We start from the raw sequence: 20504 nt of genomic DNA on the forward strand, positions 1-20504 counted from the left end.
TTATTAGACAATGACTTTAAATTAGTGACTAAAAATATGTTCAAAGAATTAGAAGAAACCATGTCTAATGGGTTGAAAGGAAAGTATGAGAAAAATGTCTCAACAGATAGATAATGTCAAAGGGATAGAAATGATAAGCAGAAATCCTGGAGTTGAAAAGTATAACTGAAATGAAAAATTCAGGGCTGAACAGCAGATTTCAACTGGCAAGAGACAAAACTAGGGACTTGACGATAGATCAGTTTGACATCCATTCAGAGGTATAAAAGCTACAAAAGAATAAAGAAAACTGAACAGAGCCTCAGAGACCTGTGGAACCAACATACACATGATAGGAGTCCCAGAAGGCAAGGAGAGAGAAAAAGGAGCACAAAGAATATTTGAAGAAAAAGTGGTTTGAAACTCCCCCAGATTTGACAAAAAACATTAATCTGCACATCTGAGAAACCCAACAAACTCCAAGTAGGATAAAGATCAAAGAGAGCCATACTAGAGACATTATAGGCAAATTGATGAAAGACACAGAGAAAATTTTGAAGCAGCAGAGAAATGTGACTCATCTTGTACAAGGGATCTTCAGTAAGTTTAACAGCTGACATTTCATCAAAAAATGATGGAGCCTGGAAGTCAGTGGGCTGATGTATTCAGAGTCTTGAAAGAAAAAGACTGTCAATCAGTAATTCTATATCCAGCAGAATTGTCTTTCAGAAACAAGAAATTAAGACATTCCAAGTTAAATAAAAATAGGGAATTTATTGTTAGCATATTTTCTGTAAAAGAAATACTAAAAAGAGTCTGTTGTGCTGAAAGTAAAGGACATAAGACTAACTTGAACCACATGAAGAAATAAAGAGCATGGGGTAAAGGTAGACACATGAGTGAATATAAGACAGTACAAATTATTTTTTTCTGTAACTCTTTTTACCTGCTGTCTGATTTGAAAGAAGACTGTATAAAGAAATAATTATAAAACTGTTGATGGGCTTATAATATATAAAGGTGTAATTTGTATTACATTAATAGTACAGACAAGGGAGAAGGGAACAGATATATTGGAGCAAAGTTGGTATTAATCTGATTGTTTTTAGACATTAATTGTATTTCCCAGGGAAACCACTAAAAGAAACCACTTAAAAACATTTAGTAAAACACATAGTAAAAGAAACTAGGGAATTAAAATGGTGTACTAGAAAATATCTTTTTAACACAAAAGAAGGCAGCAGTGGTGGAATAGAAGAGCAACAACAACCAAAAAGAAAACCCCATGTAAGACACAGAGAAAACAAATAGCAAAATGTCATACGTAAGTCCTACCTTATTGGTAATTCCATTAATGTAGTCAAAAAGCAGAGTTAGCAGAAAGTATGACAAAACACAATATGACTATGTGTTGTCCACAAGAGACAACACTCTAGATTCAAAGACACAGTGTGAGAGTAAAAGGACTGAAGAAAAAGATACTTCATGCATACAGTTCCTAAAAAAGAGCTGGAGCGGCTATGCTAATATCAGACAGAACAAATTTTAACACAAAAATTGATACTAGAGACAGACAAGGACATTTTATAATGACAGAAGCGTCAGCACATCAGGGAAACATAGCAATTACAAACAAATGCCACTAACGGCAGAGCCCCAAATGGAGAAAAAACTGACAATATTGAAGGGGAAAATAGACAATTCAACAGTAATACTTGGAGACTTCAGTACTCTTCTTTCATTATAGATGGATCAACAGGCAGTAGAAGACTTGAACAACACTGCAGACCCACCAGCTCTAACATACAACTATAGAACGCTCCACCCAACTAGAGCAGAATACACATTCTTCTCAGGGGCACATCGATCACTTCCAGGTTAAATGATATGTAGGACAGAAAACAAGCTTCAATAAAGGCACAGAGCCATATCATCATATATGTTCTTTAACCACAGTGGAATGAAACTAGGTATCAGTAACGGAAAGCAGTTTGGAAAATTCACAGGTATGTGGAGATTAAGCAACACATGGCAAAATAATCAGTGGTTCAGAGGGAAACTAGAGAATATTTTGAGATGATTGAAAATGAAAACACAACATACCAAAACTCAGGGAGGTAGTTAAAGGAGTGTTCAAAGAGAAATTTATATCTGTACACATCTGTATTTAAAGAGAAGAAAGATCATAAATCAGTAACTTAGTCTTAACCTTAAAAATCTAGAAAAAAAAGAGCAAAGTAAACCCAAAGCAAGTGGAAGGAAATCATAAAGACTAAAGAGGAAACAAATGAAATAGGGAATAGAAAATAAAGGTGAAAAACCAATAAAAGCAAAAGTCATTTCTTTGGGAAGATCAAAATTGGCAAAGCTTTCCTATAATAACCAATTAAAAAAAGGGAGAGGACTCAAATTATTAAAGTTAGGAATGGAAGAGGGGATGTTACTGTTGAGTACAGTACTATGGAGTACCGAGGAATACTATGAACAGCTGTATACCAACAAATTAAATGACCTAGATGAAATGGGCAGATTAGATTCCTAGAGAGATACAACCTGTCAAAAGTGAATCAAGAACAAATAGAAAATCTGGATGGACCTAAAACAAAAGATTAAATTAGTAAGTAAAAGAAAAACTTCCCACAAAGAAAAACCCAGTCTGAGATGGCTTCATGGTGAATTCTACCAAATGCTTCATGAATTAACACCCATCCTTCAAAAACTTTTACAAAAAACAGATGAGGGAACATTTCCTAACTCATTCTATAAGGCCAGTGTTACCCTGATACCACAACCAGACAAATATATCACAAGAAAACAGCAGACCAAGACTCATAGTTAATATGAGCATTAAAATCCTCAACAAAATACTAGTAAACTGAATTCAACATAATAAAGGATTATATACCATGACCAAGTGCAGTTTATCCCAAGAATGCAAAGCCTTTTCAACATATGAAAATCAATCAATGAATGTATCATATTAATAGAGTAAAGGATGAAGACCACATATCATCTCAAAAGACTCTCAAAACATTTGATAAAATCTAACACCCTTTTATGATTAAAAATAATTCAGCAAACTAGTTAATAGAAGAGTACTGATAAGGACATCTATGAAAAGTCCGCTAACATCATATTGATGGTGAAAGACTGAAAGCTTTCCCCTAAGGTGAGCCAGAAAAGAATGTCCACTCTCACTGCTTTCATTCAGCATTGTACTGGAGGTTCTCGGTGGGGCAGTTAGATAAGGAAAAGAAATATAAGGCATGCAGATTGGAAAGGAAGAAGTAAAACTATTAGCTGACAGTATGATCCTATATATAGACTGTCTTAAGCAATAAAAAGAACAAACGGAGGGACCTTCAAGATGGCAGAGGAGTAAGACGTGCAGATCACCTTCCTCCCCACAAATGCATCAAAGATACATCTACATGTGGAACAAATCCTACAGAACACCTACTGAACACTGGCAGAAGACCTCAGACTTCCCAAAAGGCAAGAAAACCCCCATGTACCTGCATAGGGCAAAAGAAAATAGAAAAAACAGGACAAAAGAATAAGTTCGGGACCTGCATCATTGGGAGGGAGCTGTGAAGGAGGAAAAGTTGCCACACACTAGGAAGACCCTTCACTGGTGGAGATGGGGGCTTGGTGGGGGGAAGCTTTGTAGCTACGGAGGAGAGCGCAGCAATAGGGGTACAGACATCAAAGCGGAGAGATTCCCGCACAGAGGATGGGTGCCGACCAGCACTCACCAGCCTGAGAGGCTTGTCTGCTCACCCGCCGGGGTGGGTGGGGCTGGGAGCTGAGGCTCTGGCTTTGGAGGTCAGATACCAGGGAGAGGACTGGGGTTGGCTGCCTGAAGACAGCCTGAAGGGGGCTAGTGTGCCACAGCTAGCCAGGAGGGAGTCCGGGAAGAAGTCTAGACCTGCCTAAGAGGTAAGAGACCATTGTTTCAGGGTTCGGGAGGAGAGGGGATTCCTTCCCTGTATGTCCACAGAAGGCAGAGAGCACTGCTTAAATGAGCTCCAGAGATGGGCATGAGTCACAGCTATCAGCTGGGACCCCAGAGACAGGCATGAAATGCTAACGCTGCTGCTGCAGCCACCAAGAATCCTGTGTGCAAGCACAGGTCACTATCCACACCCTCTGGGGAGCCTGTGCAGCACGCCACTGCCAGGGTCCCATGATCCAGGGACAGCTTCCCCAGGAGAACACATGGTGCGCCTCAGGCTGTTGCAACGTCATGCTGGTCTCTTGCCACAGGCTCACCCCACATTCCAATTATAACTACTGTACCCCTCCCTCCCCCAGCCTGAATGAGCAAGTGTCCCCTAATCAACCACTGCTTTAACCCCCTTCTCTCTGGGTGGGAACACATGCCTGAGGGCAGCCTACACGAGGTGGGGCCAAAACCAAAGCTGAACCCCAGGAGCTGTGCGAACAAAGAAGAGAAAGGGAAATTTCTCTGTGCAGCCTCAGGAGCAGCGGATTAAATGCCCACAATCAACTTGATGTACCCTGCATCCGTGGAATACCTGAATAGACAACAAATCATCCCCAAATTGGTGGACTTTGTGAGCAACTGTAGACTTGGGGTTTGCTGTCTGTGAGTGATTTGTTTCTGATTCTTACATTTATCTTAGTTTAGTCTTTAGCGCTTGTTATCATTGGTGGATTTGGTTATTAGTTTGGTTGCTCTACTTTTAAAAAATATTTTAATTTTAATAATTTATTAAATTTATTTTTATTTTTTCCTCCCTTTTGTTCTAAGCCATGTGGCTGACAGGGTTTTGGTGCTATAGCCTGGTGTCAGGCCTTAGCCTCTGAGGTGGGAGAGCTGAGTTCAGGACATTGGACCACCACACACCTCCTGGCCCCATGTAATATCAATCAGCAAGAGCTTTCCCGGACCACCCCACACCTCCTGGCCCCATGTAATATCAATCAGCAAGAGCTTTCCCGGACCACCCCACACCTCCTGGCCCCATGTAATATCAATCAGCGAGAGCTTTCCCGGAGATGTTCGTCTCAATACTAAGACCCAGCTCCACCCAATGGCCAGCAAGCTCCAGTGCTGGATGCCCTATGTCAAACAACTAGTAAGACAGGAACACAACTCCACCCATTAGCAGAGAGGCTGCCTAAAATCATACTAAATTCACAAACACCCCAAAACACACCACTGGACACAGCCCTGCCCACTAGAAAGACAAGATCCATCCCCATCCACCAGAACACAGTCACCAGTCCCCTCCACCAGGAGGCCTACACAAGCCACTAAACCAACCTCACCCACTGGGGGCAGACACCAAAAATAATGGGAACTATGAACCTGCAGCCTGCAAAAAGGTAAACACAAACACAGTAAGTTAGACAAAATGAGAAGACAGACAAATATGCAGCAGATGAAGGAGCAAGTTAAAAACCCACCAGACCAAAGAAATGAAAATGAAATAGGCAGTCTACCTGAAAAATAATTCAGAGTATTGATAGTAAAGATGATACAAAATCTTGGAAATAGAATGGCAAAAATACGTTTAACGTTTAACAAGGACCTAGAAGAACGAAACAGCAAACAAACAATGATGAACAACACAATACATGAAATTAAAAATTCTCTAGAAGGACTCAACAGCAGAATAACTAAGGCAGAACGCATAAGTAACCTGGAAGATAAAAGAGTGGAAATGACTACTGCAAAGCAGAATAAAGAAAAAAGAATGAAAAGAATTGAGGACAGTCTCAGAGACCTCTGGGACAACATTAAATGCACCAACATTTGAATACTAGGGGTCCCAGAAGAAGAAGAGAAAAAGAAAGAGACTGAGAAAATATTTGAAGATATTATAGTTGCAAACTTCCCTAACATGGGAAAGGAAATAGTCAAGTCCAGGAAGAACCAGAGAGTGCCATACTTCCCCTTGGATAAATCCAAGGAGAAACATGCCAAGACACATATTAATCGAACTATCAAAAATTAAATACAAAGAAAAAAATATTAAAAGCAGCAAGGGAAAAACAACAAATAACATACAAGGGGGACTCCCCGTAAAGTTAATAGCTGATCTGTCAGTCGAAACTCTGCAAGCCAGAAGGGAGTGGCAGGACATATTTAAAATGATGAAAGGGAAAAACCTACAACCAAGATTACCCAGCAAGGATCTCATTCAGATTTGTTGGAGAAATTAAAAGCTTTACAGACAAGCAAACGTTAAGAGAATACAGCACCACCAAACCAGCTTTACAACAAATGCTAAAGGAAGTTCTCTAGGCAGGAAACACAAGAGAAGGAAAAGACATACAAAAAGAAACGCAGAACAATTATGAAAATGATAATAGGAACATACATATTGATAATTACCTTAAATATAAATTGATTAAATGCTCCAACCAAAAGACATAGAGTGGCTGAATGGATACAGAAACACAACCTGTATATATGCTGTCTGCAAGAGACCCACTTCAGACCTGTGAACACATACAGACTGAAAGTGAGGGGATGGAAAAAGATATTCCATGCAATTGGAGCTGGAATAGCAGTTCTCATATCAGACAAAACAGACTTTAAAGACTATTAAAAAACTCAAAGAATGACACTACATAATGATCAAGGGATCAATCCATGAAGAATATATAACAATTGTAAATATTTATGCACCCAACAGAGGAGCACCTCAATACATAAGGCAAATGCTAACAGTTAAGAAAGGGAAAATAGTAACACAGTCATAGTAGTGGACTTTAACACCCCACTTTCACCAATGGACAGATCATCCAAAATGAAAATAAATAAGGAAACACAAGCTTTAAATGGTACATTAAACAAGGTGGACTTAGTTGATATTTATAGGACATTCCATCGAAAAACAACAGAATACACTTTCTTCTTAAGTGCTCATGGAACATTCTCCAGGATAGATCATATATTGGGTCACAAATCAAGCCTTGGTAAATTGAAAAAAATTGAAATCATATCAAGTACCTTTTCTGACCACAATGCTATGAGACTAGATATCAGATACAGGAAAAAAATCTGTAAAAAATACAAACACATGGAGGCCAAAAAATACACTACTAAATAACCAAGAGATCACTGAAGAACTCAAAGAGGAAATCAAAAAACACCTAGAAACAAAGGAAAATGAAAACACGACCACCCAAAACCTACGGGATGCAGCAAAAGCAGTTCTAAGAGAGACGTTTATAGCAATACAATCCTACCTCAAGAAACAAGAAACATCTCAAATAAACATCCTAACCTTACACCTAAAGAAACTACAGAAAGAAGAACAAAAAACCCCCAAAGTTAGCAGATGAAAGAAATAATAAAGATCAGTTCAGAAATAAATGAAAAAGAAATGAAGGAAACAGTAGCAAAGATCAGTAAAACTAAACGCTGATTCTTTGAGAAAATAAACCAAATTGATATACCATTAGCCAGACTTATCAAGAAAAAAATGTGGAGGACTCAGATCAACAGCAATAGAAACGAAAAATTAGAACACTCCCTAACATTGTATAGAAAAATAAACTCAAAATGGATTAAAGATCTAAATGTAAGGCCAGGCACTATCAAACTCTTAGAGGAAAACATAGGCAGAACACCCTATGACATAAATCACATCAAGATATTTTCTGACCCACCTCCTAGAGAAATGGAAATAAAAATAAACAAATGGGACCTAATGAAATTTAAAAGCTTTTGCACAGCAAAGGAAACCATAAACAAGATGAAAAGCAACCCTGAGAATGGGAGAACATACTTGCAAATGAAGCAACTGACAAAGGATTCATCTCCAAAATGTATAAGCAGCTCATTCAGGTCAATATCAAAAAAACGAACACCCCAATCCAAAAATGGGCAGAAGACCTAAATAGACATTTCTCCAAAGAAGATATACAGATTACCAACAAACACATGCTCAACATCACTAATTATTAGAGAAATGAAAATCAAAACTGCAGTGAGGTGTTACCTCACACCAGTCAGAATGGCCATCATTAAAAAGTCTACAAACAATAAATGCTGGAGAGGGTGTGGAGAAAAGGGAGCCCTCTTGCACTGTTGGTGGGAATGTAAATTGATATAGCCACTATGGAGAACAGTATGGAGGTTCCTTAAAAAACTAAAAGTAGAACTACCATATGACCCAGCAATGCCTCTACTGGGCATATATCCTGAGAAAACCATAATCCAAAACCACAGTGTTCGTTGCAGCACTATTTACAATAGCCAGGACACGGAAGCAACCTAAGTGTCCATCGATGGATGGATAAAGAAGATGTGGCACATATATACAATGGAATATTACTCAGCCATAAAAAGAAATGAATGAGGTATTTGTAGTGAGGTGAATGGACCTAGAGTCTGTCATACAGAGTGAAGTAAGTCAGAATGAGAAAAACAAATACTGAATGCTAACACATATATATGACATCTAAAAAAAAAAAAAAATGGTTCTGACGAACCTAGAGTCAGGACAGGAATAAAGACTCAGATGTGGAGAATGGTCTTGAGGACATGGGGAGGGTGAAGGGTAAGCTGGGACGAAGTGACCGAGTAGCATTGACATATATTCACTACCAAGTGTAAAATAGATAGCTAGTGGGAAACAGCTGCATAGCACAGGGAAATGAGCTCCGTGCTTTGTGACCACCTATAGGGGTGGAATATGGAGGGTGGGAGGGAGACGCAAGAGGGAGAGGATATGGGGACATATGTATACATATAGCTGATTCACTTTGTTATACAGCAGAAACTAACCCAACATTGTAAAGCAATTATACTCCAATAAAGATGTTAAAAAAAAAAAGAAAAAGCTATTTGGACTAACATGAGTTCCACAAAGTTGCAGAATAGAAGATTATGTTGTATTTATGTGTACAAAACTCAATTGGATTTCTGTTTTCTAACTGTGAACAATCCAAAGATGAAATAAAGGAAACAAGTCCATTTACTCCAGCATCAGAAAGAATAAAGTACTGAGGAATCAATTTAACAAAATAGCACAAGACTTGAATAGTCAAAGCTGCAAAACATCATTGTGATGTGATACTAAAAAAAAAATTATAGAAGACCTAAATAAGTGGAAAGACATCCCAGTTGATCTTCAGATTCTATGAAATTCGTATGAAATTTCCAGCTGCCTCGTTCTGCAGAAATTGACCTTCTTATCCTACAATTCATGAAGAAATGCAAAGGACTTAAATAGACAAAACAGTCTTAAAATTTAGGAAAGAACCTAGTTTGAGGACTCACACTTCTAGATTTGTTACAAAGCTACAGCAGGACACTGTATTACTGGCATAAGGATAAGTATATTAATCAGTGGGCTAGAACTGACATGCAGAAGTGCATTTATGTTCATTGTTTTCTGAGAAGGGTGCCAGGACAGTTGAATGGGGGATAGAATAACCTGAAAAGATGGTTCAGGGATTACTGGGCAGCCACATGCAAAAGAATGAGTTTGCAGAGAATTTTTCAAAATGGATCATAGACCTAAATGTAAGAGCTAAACTATAAAACTGGAGAAAACATAAGCATGTAGTTCTTCATGACCTTGGATTAGGCAAGAGTTTCTGAAATATACCATCAAAAAGCACAAGTGGGGGCTTCCCTGGTGGCGCAGTGGTTGAGAGTCCGCCTGCCGATGCAGGGGACACAGGTTCGTGCCCCGGTCCGGGAGGATCCCACGTGCCACGGAGCGGCTGGGCCCGTGAGCCATGGCCGCTGGGCCTGCGCGTCCGGAGCCTGTGCTCCGCAACGGGAGAGGCCACAGCAGTGAGAGGCCCGCGTACCGCAAAAAAAAAAAAAAAAAAAAAAAAAAAAGCACAAGTGACATAAAATAGGTGTGACTTCATCAAAATTATAAACATTTGTACTTCAAAGGACACTGACAAGAAAGCGAAAGGAAAACCCACAGAATGAGATAAATATTTTAAAATCATATGTTTAAGTACCCTGAATATATAAAGAACTCTTAACAATAAAAAAGTCAGAAAGCAGAGGATTCAGATAGTGTCGGTCCTTCATACCTGTGGGTTCTGTAGATTCAGTCAGTCATGGATAGAATATTTTCTCTGGATATGGAACCCTTGGATACAGAGGGCTGACTGTAAGGGACTAGAGCATTCACTGATTTTGGAATCCACTGGGGGTCCTGGAACCACTCCCCCAATAATATGAAGGGGTAATTGTAGATTTCTCTCCAAATAGGACCAATATGTATACAAAAAAGGTACTCCACATCATTAGGGAAATGTAAATCAAAACCATAGCAAGTTACCACGTCACACCCACTAGAATGCTATAATCAAAAAGACAATAACAGTGCTGGAGAGGATATGGAGAAATTGGCACCTTTGTACATTGCTGGTAGAAATGTAAAATAATGCAGCAACTTTGGAAAAAAGTTGGCAGTTTCTCAAATGCTAAACATAGATTTACCTTATGACCCTGCAGTTTCATTCCTAGGTATAAACCCAAGAGAGTTGAAAACATTTGTTCACATGAAAGTCTATAAATGAGTGTTCATAGTAGCATTATTCATAAAAGCCAAAAAGTGGAAACCAGAATGTCTATCAGGTATTGAACAGATAAACAAATATGGTATATCCATACACTGGAATATTATTTAGCCACAAAAAGGGATGAAATACCGATGAATGCTACACAAGTCACTGAATTATACACTTTAAAATGTTATACTTTATGATATACAAATTGTATTTCAGCAAAGCTGCTATTAACAAAAAGTGAACTAGAGGCATGATTAATTTAAAATATATAAAATATGATTCCATATTAATTTGAAAAGCAAATATGAATATATTGTAATATGCATAGAAAACTCTTTGGAAGGATATATAAGAAAATATCAATAGTGTTCCTTTCTGGGTGGTAGAATTATGGTTTTACTTTTATGTATTATTTTCTGTATTTCAATAATTTTATATATTTAATATGTGTTAATTTGTATAATAAAATTAAATTACAAAACATAGAGATGAATAAATTTGGTGATTAGGGGCTTGTGACCTTTTAGGGGAATGGCCCCTTAGAAGGCTGAGTATGCAGCCCTTGCGGAGGGCAGTGAAGGAGGGACTATGTGGTGATGGGAAGCAGGCACCCCGTTTAGGTCATGGTCAAGAAGTTTGTCAGTGAACTTAAAGGAGGATAGGCAGCTTGAGAGGTCAACATGTGTGAGAGAGACTGAATATTATAATAATGTTGTGCATTAATGAATGTTTTACGATTTATATGTTATTTACACTATGTCCCAGTTGCATAAATTGGGCAGTCTTTGTTTTGTAAATGAGTAAACTGAGATGCAGAACAGGTTAATGGCTTGACCTAGATCATATGGGTCGTCAGAAATGGAACTCAGCCCTTTGATTCCAAAGCCAGTGCCTTTCCTGCTGTGCCAGGCTGCATCTGAGGGATTATAGAATAACTGCAGGGGTAAGAGTAGGGCTTAGGAATTGCAGAGAGGAAGAAGAACTGGGTCAGGGCCACAAGTATGGGAGTTCCAGCTGGAAAGGAGGATGGACAGTCTTTCTGTGATTGGAGAGAAGTGTGTGAAGATGGCCATTAAAAAATAGCAGAAGAAAAGGTGATTTTGTACCAGTGCTTTTGAGGGGGTTATTGTTTTTGTTATGAGGTCAAGGAGTGAAACAGACCTCAGAGTAGTACTTTTTGTTTGTTAATAGTCATGTGGCTATTTAATATCAGCAGTAATAATACTCTTGTGGCTTTTCAGAAACGCAGTCTTACTTTTCTTTTGTGCAGGTCTATTCTTACGTATAACCGCATTGGGGGACGTGTCAAGACACTCACATTCTGCCAGGGATCCCAGTACTTAGCCATAGCGTCTGATAATGGTGCTGTCCAGCTTCTTGGAATTGAGGCCTCTAAGCTGCCCAAGTCTCCTAAAATTCATCCTTTACAAAGCAGGTATCTGTCTCTCATTTGTGTTTTTTAAACTGCATTTAGTATAATATGATAATTTAACCTTCCCTCTCTAATACAGTTTGGATCAACTGAGGACCTATGAGAATGTACTTCTTTTTTTAAGCACATGAAATAAATAAAATTGTGTTTCCAACTCAAATCTATCACACATAGTTTCAGGAAACTATGTCTGCCTGTTACTTTCTGCCAATTTGTCAAAAGGTCAGAAGGGCAGCTTTGAACTTGCGGCTTTGAACCAGGATATTGAGGGAGAGGTAAGAGTGCAGCCTATGGCAGTCAGTCTAACTGTTGTACAGATGAATCACATAGTCACGTGGAAGAGTAAGGGGAATAAAGGAGGCAGCTGAACAACTTTGGAAAACTGCAGGCTAATGACAAAAGGAGCTGAGCTCAAAAACGTTGTATTCTAGTTGGTTGTTTTTCACAGGGGTATGGTTTAATAATTCCAAAATGACTTTATTTGTACACTAAGGTTGTATAAATAAGTAAACATATTATAGATAATGAGAGCCAGGTTTCTCACTGGAGGAAAGAAATTACAAACAAGGAAAGGGTGCTGGCTAGAATGAAGCCTGGTGCTGCATAGATATCGGTATGGACTCGATATCAGATGACTCATGACATACATCTTTGCGTAGGCGTATACACACATGTATATATACACACATGTACATGTAGACACACACAAATAGATACAGAAATAGAGATGAGTCTGTGTGCATGAGGGTAGTATACAGAATATATTTCCTAGCTCTGGCCGTTGAGAAGTACTAGACACAGGGGCACCCCATAGCGATGAGCAATTAGCTCACAGACCTTGGTTTTAAATGCCATTCTCTAATAAAAGGAACCGGGACTCCTTGAAAAACTGGTTGATTCCAGAGCCTGGGCAGGGAAAACACAAGATGCGTCTGGAGCATCCTGTGATGCCAGAAGGTTAGGAAGTGGTCAGTAAGAGCACATTGCAAGGGCATTTGAGCCAGCCTGACAGTGTCCCATGGCCAGATTTGGAGCAAGCTGAGCAATAAGAGGCAACGACTGTGTTGGGTCATAACTCAGAGGATAAAACAAGCTGACAGAGAAGTGACAGCTTTTCCGTACAGAAGAATTCTAATAAGCATAGAAGGACCAAGGGAAATAGAACACCACAGGCATGATTTGTCCACAGATCCTAAAATTAGTGGACAAAAGTTAACACAGAAACAGGTTTTTGCATAGTCTGAAAAGCATTTCCCCTAAGTATAGAGTAGTTATAAATGGAAAAATAAAAAATAATAAGTTTACAGTGGAGGGTCCTGCCAGGCGCCACCTTAGCCACATGAGCCATGTGGACATCACCGGCGTCACGTGCTGACGTCAGGTGCTCCCGTCTGTGCACTGAGACGGGCACGTCACACATGTGGGCTCCCTCCCAGTAAGGCACCAACTCTGTTTGTGAGAACACATGACATGACATTCAGAAATGTCAAGGTCGTGAAAGGACAGACTGAGGTGCTGTCATAGGTGGAGGAGACGAAGGAAACGTGGCAGCTAGATGCCAGGCGATGTCTTGGTCTGGAGCGGGTAGGGTACCAGTGGGAAAACTGGTGAAATCCAACCATGTTTTGTACCTTATGGGTACTGTACCAAGGTCAATTTCTTAGTTCTGATAAATGGTCTATGTTTATGTAAAGTGTTAGCATGAGGGGAAGGTGAGTGAAGGATATACGGAAGTCTGTGTACTATTTTTGCAACTCTTTTGTAGTTCTAAAATAATTTTTAAAAAATGGTCAGCTATCATTGTCTTATGGGTCACAGAGTTTTTATTTCTTGACCATGGTTAGAATATAGATTCATCTTCAGTGGAGAAGGGTACTGTGGTTTTAGTGACTGGAAAAGTCTTTGCCTTTTGATGTGTGTCTCCTTAGAGTCCTAGACCAGAAGGAAGATGGCTGTGTGGTGGACATGCATCACTTCAACTCCGGGGCGCAGTCTGTGCTGGCCTATGCCACTGTGAATGGCGCTTTGGTGGGCTGGGACCTCAGGTCTTCCAGCAATGCCTGGACGCTGAGGCACGATCTTAAGTCAGGCCTCATCACTTCCTTTGCTGTGGACATCCACCAGTGCTGGCTGTGCATCGGTGAGCTGCCTTTCAAGTCCTTGACTGGGTCTGGATGCTACTGTCTGGAGTGGCCTTCTTAGGAAAGCTCTTTCCTTTTTCTTCATTGGTAATTTTGCCCCGTGGCCTTTCTTTTCCCCATAATTATTATGTTATAATCACTTGCATTTTATTTTTTTCATTAAAAAACAGATTTGAAAGAGTGAAATCAATATTCCAACACATAAAACAATTTCCTCTTTCTCTTCGTTCTTAAATGAGCCTCTTTATAATCATTATAGTGATCGGATTTGCTGGCATTTTCTTATTCTGCCAGGGAAGCAGCAGGCTTAGTTTTGGATGAGAGCATTTGAATTTTGGCACACTCGGTTTTAAATTCCATTAACCACTGGCAAGCTGCTTATTAACTCTTTTGGGTCTTAGTATCCTCATCTTCAAATGGGGCTCATCCTTTCAAGGGCTGCTTTGAGGAGTCAGTGAGGTAAAAACATCCAGCACAGGAGAAGAACTAAACAGTGGTTTCTTGCCTTGTGATTTCTCCCCGCCTGCCTTTCCTCAGATGCTGAAGATGTACCCTGTGCTCTTGCTTGCTGCTTCCCTCTGTTCTAGTTTCACCTTTTTCTCTCCTAGGGCTTTGAACCTGCCCCTTTAGAAGGTATTAGAGTTTATTCATTCCCACTTGGCACTCTTTTTCAGAAGAAGAATAATCTGCTGCGCTTGAATATTGGTTTCTAGATTCCCTAATTTGCATTTTGTGACATTAAGTGTCTTTATTTTTATATAGTTTACATGAAATGCATTATTTTTTTGCCTTTTGTGTGACTAAACTGTACTGGTTTAGGAATATGTAATGCCAGGCCTAGAAGAGTAGCTATTACCCATGTAGCAAATTAGCAAATGGCACTGGTGACTCTCGGGGGCAGCCAGTACTGCTCTGGCTATTTGAGCCATTGTTCTGGAGAGGGGCAGGGTGACAGAGGGACCTGCTGCCCCTTTTGTCTTTCCCCACTCCCATCTCTCCACTGGAACTGGAGGCCAGTCTCGGTGTTAGGGTGGGCATTATTGTTTGGGATGGGGGGCCTTCTCTCTATGGGGTTTGAGGTGCCATGGGCAGATATGCACACATTCACCCCAGTTTCTACTGTGATTGGACACCTGTGCCTGTCTCCAGAATGTTTTTGAGAAAAGGGCACATGGAAATGATTGAAACTGATATAGCTGCAAAGCTGCTACCACTTTGGGATTGGTAAAGTGATCACTGAATGCCAGTAAACCACCTCTGGTTATTTAAGGCAGCCTGAACATTTTGAGTTATCAGATTCACTTTATGTCTTCTCTAGGCCTTCTGGTTTTTTTGTGGGCACTTTTGGCAGTTAGTAAGTGTCAGTAATTAATGAATCACTCATTTTCACTTCACATCTGTTAAGCTGTTTTGTAGTAGCATCGTGCCAGTGCTTTGTATCTTTGGCGTAAGGCACTGTTTGACACTGGGGTTGGGGAGGGCAGCTTAGTGAAAACAAAGCCTTGTCTCCAAGTGGCTAGGTCAGGTTGAACGTGCTCGCAAATTACCACTTGATGCCTGTAGCCTGCTGTGCTTTACCATGGGAGGTCACCTTCTGGACTTCTCCTCCCCTCAGGGACAAGTAGTGGCACCATGGCGTGTTGGGACATGCGGTTCCAGCTGCCCATTTCCAGTCACTGCCACCCTTCCAGGGCCCGCATCCGGCGCCTCTCCATGCACCCGCTGTACCAGTCCTGGGTGATCGCAGGTAAGAGGGAGGGCTGGCTCTCAGGGTTGGGGGCCTTTCTTGGGAAGTGCAGAACCCCCTGCTGCTTAGACTCATGTTCTTAGAGTTTTATTTTACATATGAGCCAAATGCTTAATTTTGATTCAGTTCTGATTATGGAAGAAGTTCCCACCACTGGTATCTCATTGTCATTTCTTAATTATCATGTTTCAGAATGATCTCATCAATCACACTACCACCTTCCATTCCTGTCTACCACCATTTTCTTTCCATTTATTTTTTTTCTCCTGTGTCCCCTATTTTTGCTAAAGTTGTCACCGTCTTCCTGGAAATCTTAAGTTAGAAGCCTTGAGTCATCCTTCTCAGCTGCCATTTCTGTTGAGTTTCTTGCAACCTTCCCTCCCTTTCTCTTGCTGGGCATTCAAATTTTCTTGTATGGATTCTCGGGCAAGACACTTGGGCGAGTCTTTGAAACTCATTTTCCTCAACGGTAAAACGTGGTTAAAAATACTTAGCTAGCAGAGGTTGTAAGAATTTCAGAAAACACATGTAACGCACATAGCCTGGAATGCAAGGAGTGCTTGATAAGTGGTAGCTCTCGTTATTCTTATGTTTCCTCGCTGGTCCCCATGCCTCTAGGCTCTTCCTGGTCCCTTCTCATCCACACAGTGCACCTCATGCGCTGCTGCTGTCAAGGTCATCCTGCTGCCGGGTTCAATGGCCACGACTCAGCCTGCGTCTTACGTGATTTGTCACTTGGTTGGTTGATCACTTCCTCTGTCTGAAACACTTTGCTCACCTGACTTTGAGGACATCACTCTCTTGGTTCTTCTGTTGATTGATGTGCTGGTTATTCCTCCTCTTCCTACTTCTAAGCTGTAGCCAGCCTCAGGGCTCAGTCTTGGTCTGAACCTCTTCTTCTGCACTGGCTCCCTGTGTGAGCACATCCAGTCCCCCTCAAAATAGTACCAAATTTATTCAGATTTTTATATGTGCCTATGTAAAGTCTTCCCTAAGATGTCTGACAGCCGACTGAAACCTGACCTGTCCACGCTGAATGCTTGGCTCCTCTCCACCGGCTGCCCACTCCATACCACCTCCTCGAGGACCTGAGACCAGCCTGCTCTCCCTGCAGTGCTGTCCCAGGAAATGGCAGCATTCAGGCGCAAAGCTCAGGAGGAAACCTGGCATCGTCCTTGGTTCTCTTTCTCTCTCATCCCACTTCCAGTCCATCAGCCAGTTGTACATGTTCTGTCTTAGAATATGTCCAGAATTGAGCACCTTTTACTATTTCCATCGCTGTCCCCCGAGTCCAAACAGCCATAGTCTCTTGTCCCTGTTAGTGCAGCATCCTTGTAACTCCCTGCTTTTATTATTACCGAAGACTGTTCTTCTGCTCAGTACCTTCCAGTGGCTCTCAAGTAACAGCCAAACTCCTCACCACGGCCCAGAGACTTTATGGGATCTGTCCCTGCTACCTCACTGACGCTCTTGATCAGTCAGGGTTCCAACAGGAAACACATGGCATACCCAAGGTAGGGTCATTAGAGGAGGACTTACTGTCAGAGCAACTATTTACCAAGGTGTGGGTGTGAGACATCGTAAAACACAGTGCAATAAAATAGGGCTCCAGCCACAGGGGCTTCCTGGTCTTTTCCTTGAACTAAGCATATTCCTGCTTTGGGGCTTCTGCATTTTGGGGGGGTTACTGTCACCACTAGGATGTAAGTTGTGTGAAAAAGGGATTTTTTTTTGCATTATTTGCCTTCTTTTCCTCAGTGCCTAGGACAGTGACTGGTTCATAGTAAACATTGTTGGTTCAGTAAATATTAATGAAGGAGTGAAGCCTGGGGTATTGTCACTCTCCTGCTCAGAATTACTTTCGAGAAAGCCTCTCTCAGGCCTGCAGCTTCCATTCTCTAGCATCTTCCTTCTACTCTTCCTGTCACAGATGTGCTCCAGTCAGACCACAGCACCCAGACATGGGTGTGTGTGCTTTATTCCTTCCATCCTTTCTGCCTGAAGTGATCCATGTGCCACCTGTGTCTCCAGCCTCACTTGCTCTTTCCGTCCCAGTGATGACACCTCCACGAGGTGGCCTTGATTCTCACTCACTGGATGTGATCTTTGCCTTGCTGAGTGCAGGTGGAACTCTGCATTCTCTCTTTTTGTGCTTCATTGTCTTATACTTTATATTTTTTTCTTTCCTTCTAGACTGTAGGTTTCTTTTTTTAAAAAATAAATTTATTTATTTTATTTATTTATTTTTGACTGTGTTGGGTCTTTGTTGCTATGTGCAGGCTCTCTCTAGTTGTGGCGAGTGGGGGCTACTCTTCGTTGCGGTGCGTGGGCTTCTCTTGTTGCAGAGCATAGGCTCTAGGCATGCGGGCTTCAGTAGTTGTGGCACGTGGGCTCAGTATTTGTGGTTTGTGGGCTCTAGAGCAGAGGTTCAGTAGTTGTGGCACATGGACTTAGTTGCTCCATGGCATGTGGGATCTTCCCGGACCAGGGCTCGAACCTGTGTCTCCTGCATTGGCAGGAGGATTCTTAACCACTACGCCCCCAGGGAAGTCCTAGACTGTAGGTTTCTTGAGGGCAGAGTCTGTTTATGCTTTGCCTTTCCATCCTACACTTCTCTCCACTTGGCTGGACACCAGTAAATATTGACTAGACTATAAAAAACATTTCTTTTTTGCACTCCAGTGTGGTGGCAGGGTCACAGTATTATTTAAAAGTATTCGTGAGTGTTTCTTGCAGGATGGGAAAAAATGGAAATAGCTATAGGCTGACTACCTCTACCAAGACATGAATCCCTAAGAGCGGAGACCTTGTCTGAGTAACGTTCTGGCCTGTTTCCCTCAGCTGTCCAGGGCAACAATGAAGTATCCATGTGGGACATGGAGACGGGCGACAGAAGGTTCACACTCTGGGCCAGTGGTGCACCACCACTGTCTGAGTTACAGGTTTGCTCCAGTTTTTATTATAAAGGCCAACATAATCTCCCACATCCCAAGCACTTTCAGGCATTTTGCCAAACATGATATTTGTTGGGCTTTTGGGTTATGTTTTAAATTTGGGTTTTTACTAAGTATTAGGTGGGCATTGCTACCGTGTGCTATCCAGTTCCTGCTTACTGGTGTCTGCTTCTGTGGGTGTTTTGGTTGCCAGCTCCATAAGGTTTGTGATGTCTTTTTGGAACCCCAGTAAAATATGGGTTAATTAGGAAAAGCACAGATTAAAGCTTAGATCATTAAAAAAATGGAACATGACCCCTCATACACACATTTTTAAGGGTGCTTTGTTGGGGCAGAAGGTAGCAAAGATTTTTTTCTCCTCTAGTTGGGGTCCTTCTCATCCCAAATAGAGAATTTTGGGAAGCTGAATAGGCTTTGCCTCTTCATTCAGGATGATATAGAGCAAATGCATTTTAAATTCCCAAAGAAAGAAGATCTAAGACATACATGATCTGTCTCTAGTCTTTTCAGTTAACCACAGACAGCTGACTTGTCTCTAGAAACGGCTACATCCTTTATGGGCTACACGGGTGTCTGTTATTTGACTCTTTATTTCTTTATTTCCTTTAAGCCTTCTCCTCACAGTGTCCACGGTCTCTACTGTAGTCCTGCAGATGGGAACCCCATCCTGCTAACAGCTGGCTCAGACATGAAAATAAGGTATAGTAAAGACACTTGATACTCAGTGCTTGAAAGGAGAAAGGTAGTAAAATGTGGATGGATACTGCGGTTACCACTAGGTGTTGCTTATTATAAAACCAGCAGTAGTGTGACGTTTAACGTCATCTGCTTCTTTCAGGGACAGCTGTCAATACTTCATTTGTAACCAATTTTAGGCTCTTCTAGAAGATTGTCTTTTCCTAATGCAGAAGAGAACAAGCTAGCATTGATGAGTGTCAGCCAGTAATCATTAGTCCCTCCCCTTCTCCTTTGAGATTATCACCAGTTGTTTCCTTTACCCCAGGTTTTGGGACCTGGCTTACCCAGAGAGGTCCTATGTCATTGCAGGAAGCACTAGTTCTTCATCTGTGTCCTACTACTACAGGAAAATCATTGAAGGCACCGAAGTCATCCAGGTATAAGCAGTTTTTCCTTCTTTCAACTTTTGTAGGAACAGAAATGGCTTTCATAAGTATAATGTTGATTCAAATAAATGGCTTGGCCAAGAGTGGCACTATTTCTTTGAATTTAAAAAAAATATGTTTTATTTTTTCTTGACTTTTCTGTATTTTTTAAATTAACTTTTATTAAAATAGAATGAACATAGAAAGTGCACATGTAAGTACACTGCTCAAAATAAGCACTTGAAACACTTGCCAAGTCCTTAAAACAACGTTATAAGGAAGTGCCTTTATTATTTTCCTTCTGCAAATGAGAAAGTTAAGCACAGCGAAATTGAACGTGTCTAAGGTCACCCAGCTAGTAAGCAGCAGCTCTGGGACTCACACCTGGCTGGTGGGGCTCAAGAGCTTGTGTTCCTGAGTCAGGCAGAGGCTGCAGAAGAGATGACGTACTTGCCAGTGCTAGGCCGAGTACATGCTCAGTAAATTAGGGGCTTCCTTTGTCACAAATAACAGTGAGCTTCAGAAGAGCTGGAGTGTCTGACAGGTGTTTACATCCACATCCCGGTGGTCTCTGCCTCTCTGTTCTTTCCCTTTGTTCTTTGATGTTGACAGAGGTAATATGCACAG

General features: G+C 41.0%; 1 protein-coding gene across 4 annotated transcripts in view; it reads left to right on the forward strand.

Annotated features, from left to right (window-relative positions):
- The window catches only part of PIK3R4 (phosphoinositide-3-kinase regulatory subunit 4), a 71905-nt gene that overhangs the window by 50584 nt on the left and 817 nt on the right, over nt 1-20504 (forward strand). For 3 of the 4 annotated variants that reach the window (XM_059065466.2, XM_067033806.1, XM_059065468.2), the window contains 6 exons: nt 11771-11935; nt 13861-14072; nt 15689-15820; nt 18662-18762; nt 19385-19473; nt 19778-19889. In XM_059065466.2, the coding sequence (XP_058921449.1) occupies nt 11771-11935; nt 13861-14072; nt 15689-15820; nt 18662-18762; nt 19385-19473; nt 19778-19889 (811 nt within the window). The remainder of the gene's footprint in view (nt 1-11770; nt 11936-13860; nt 14073-15688; nt 15821-18661; nt 18763-19384; nt 19474-19777; nt 19890-20504) is intronic. The other variant, XR_010840637.1, reaches the window with a different exon arrangement.

This window comes from Kogia breviceps, chromosome 5 (genome assembly GCF_026419965.1).
Source record: "Kogia breviceps isolate mKogBre1 chromosome 5, mKogBre1 haplotype 1, whole genome shotgun sequence".
Classification (NCBI taxonomy): domain Eukaryota; kingdom Metazoa; phylum Chordata; class Mammalia; order Artiodactyla; family Physeteridae; genus Kogia; species Kogia breviceps.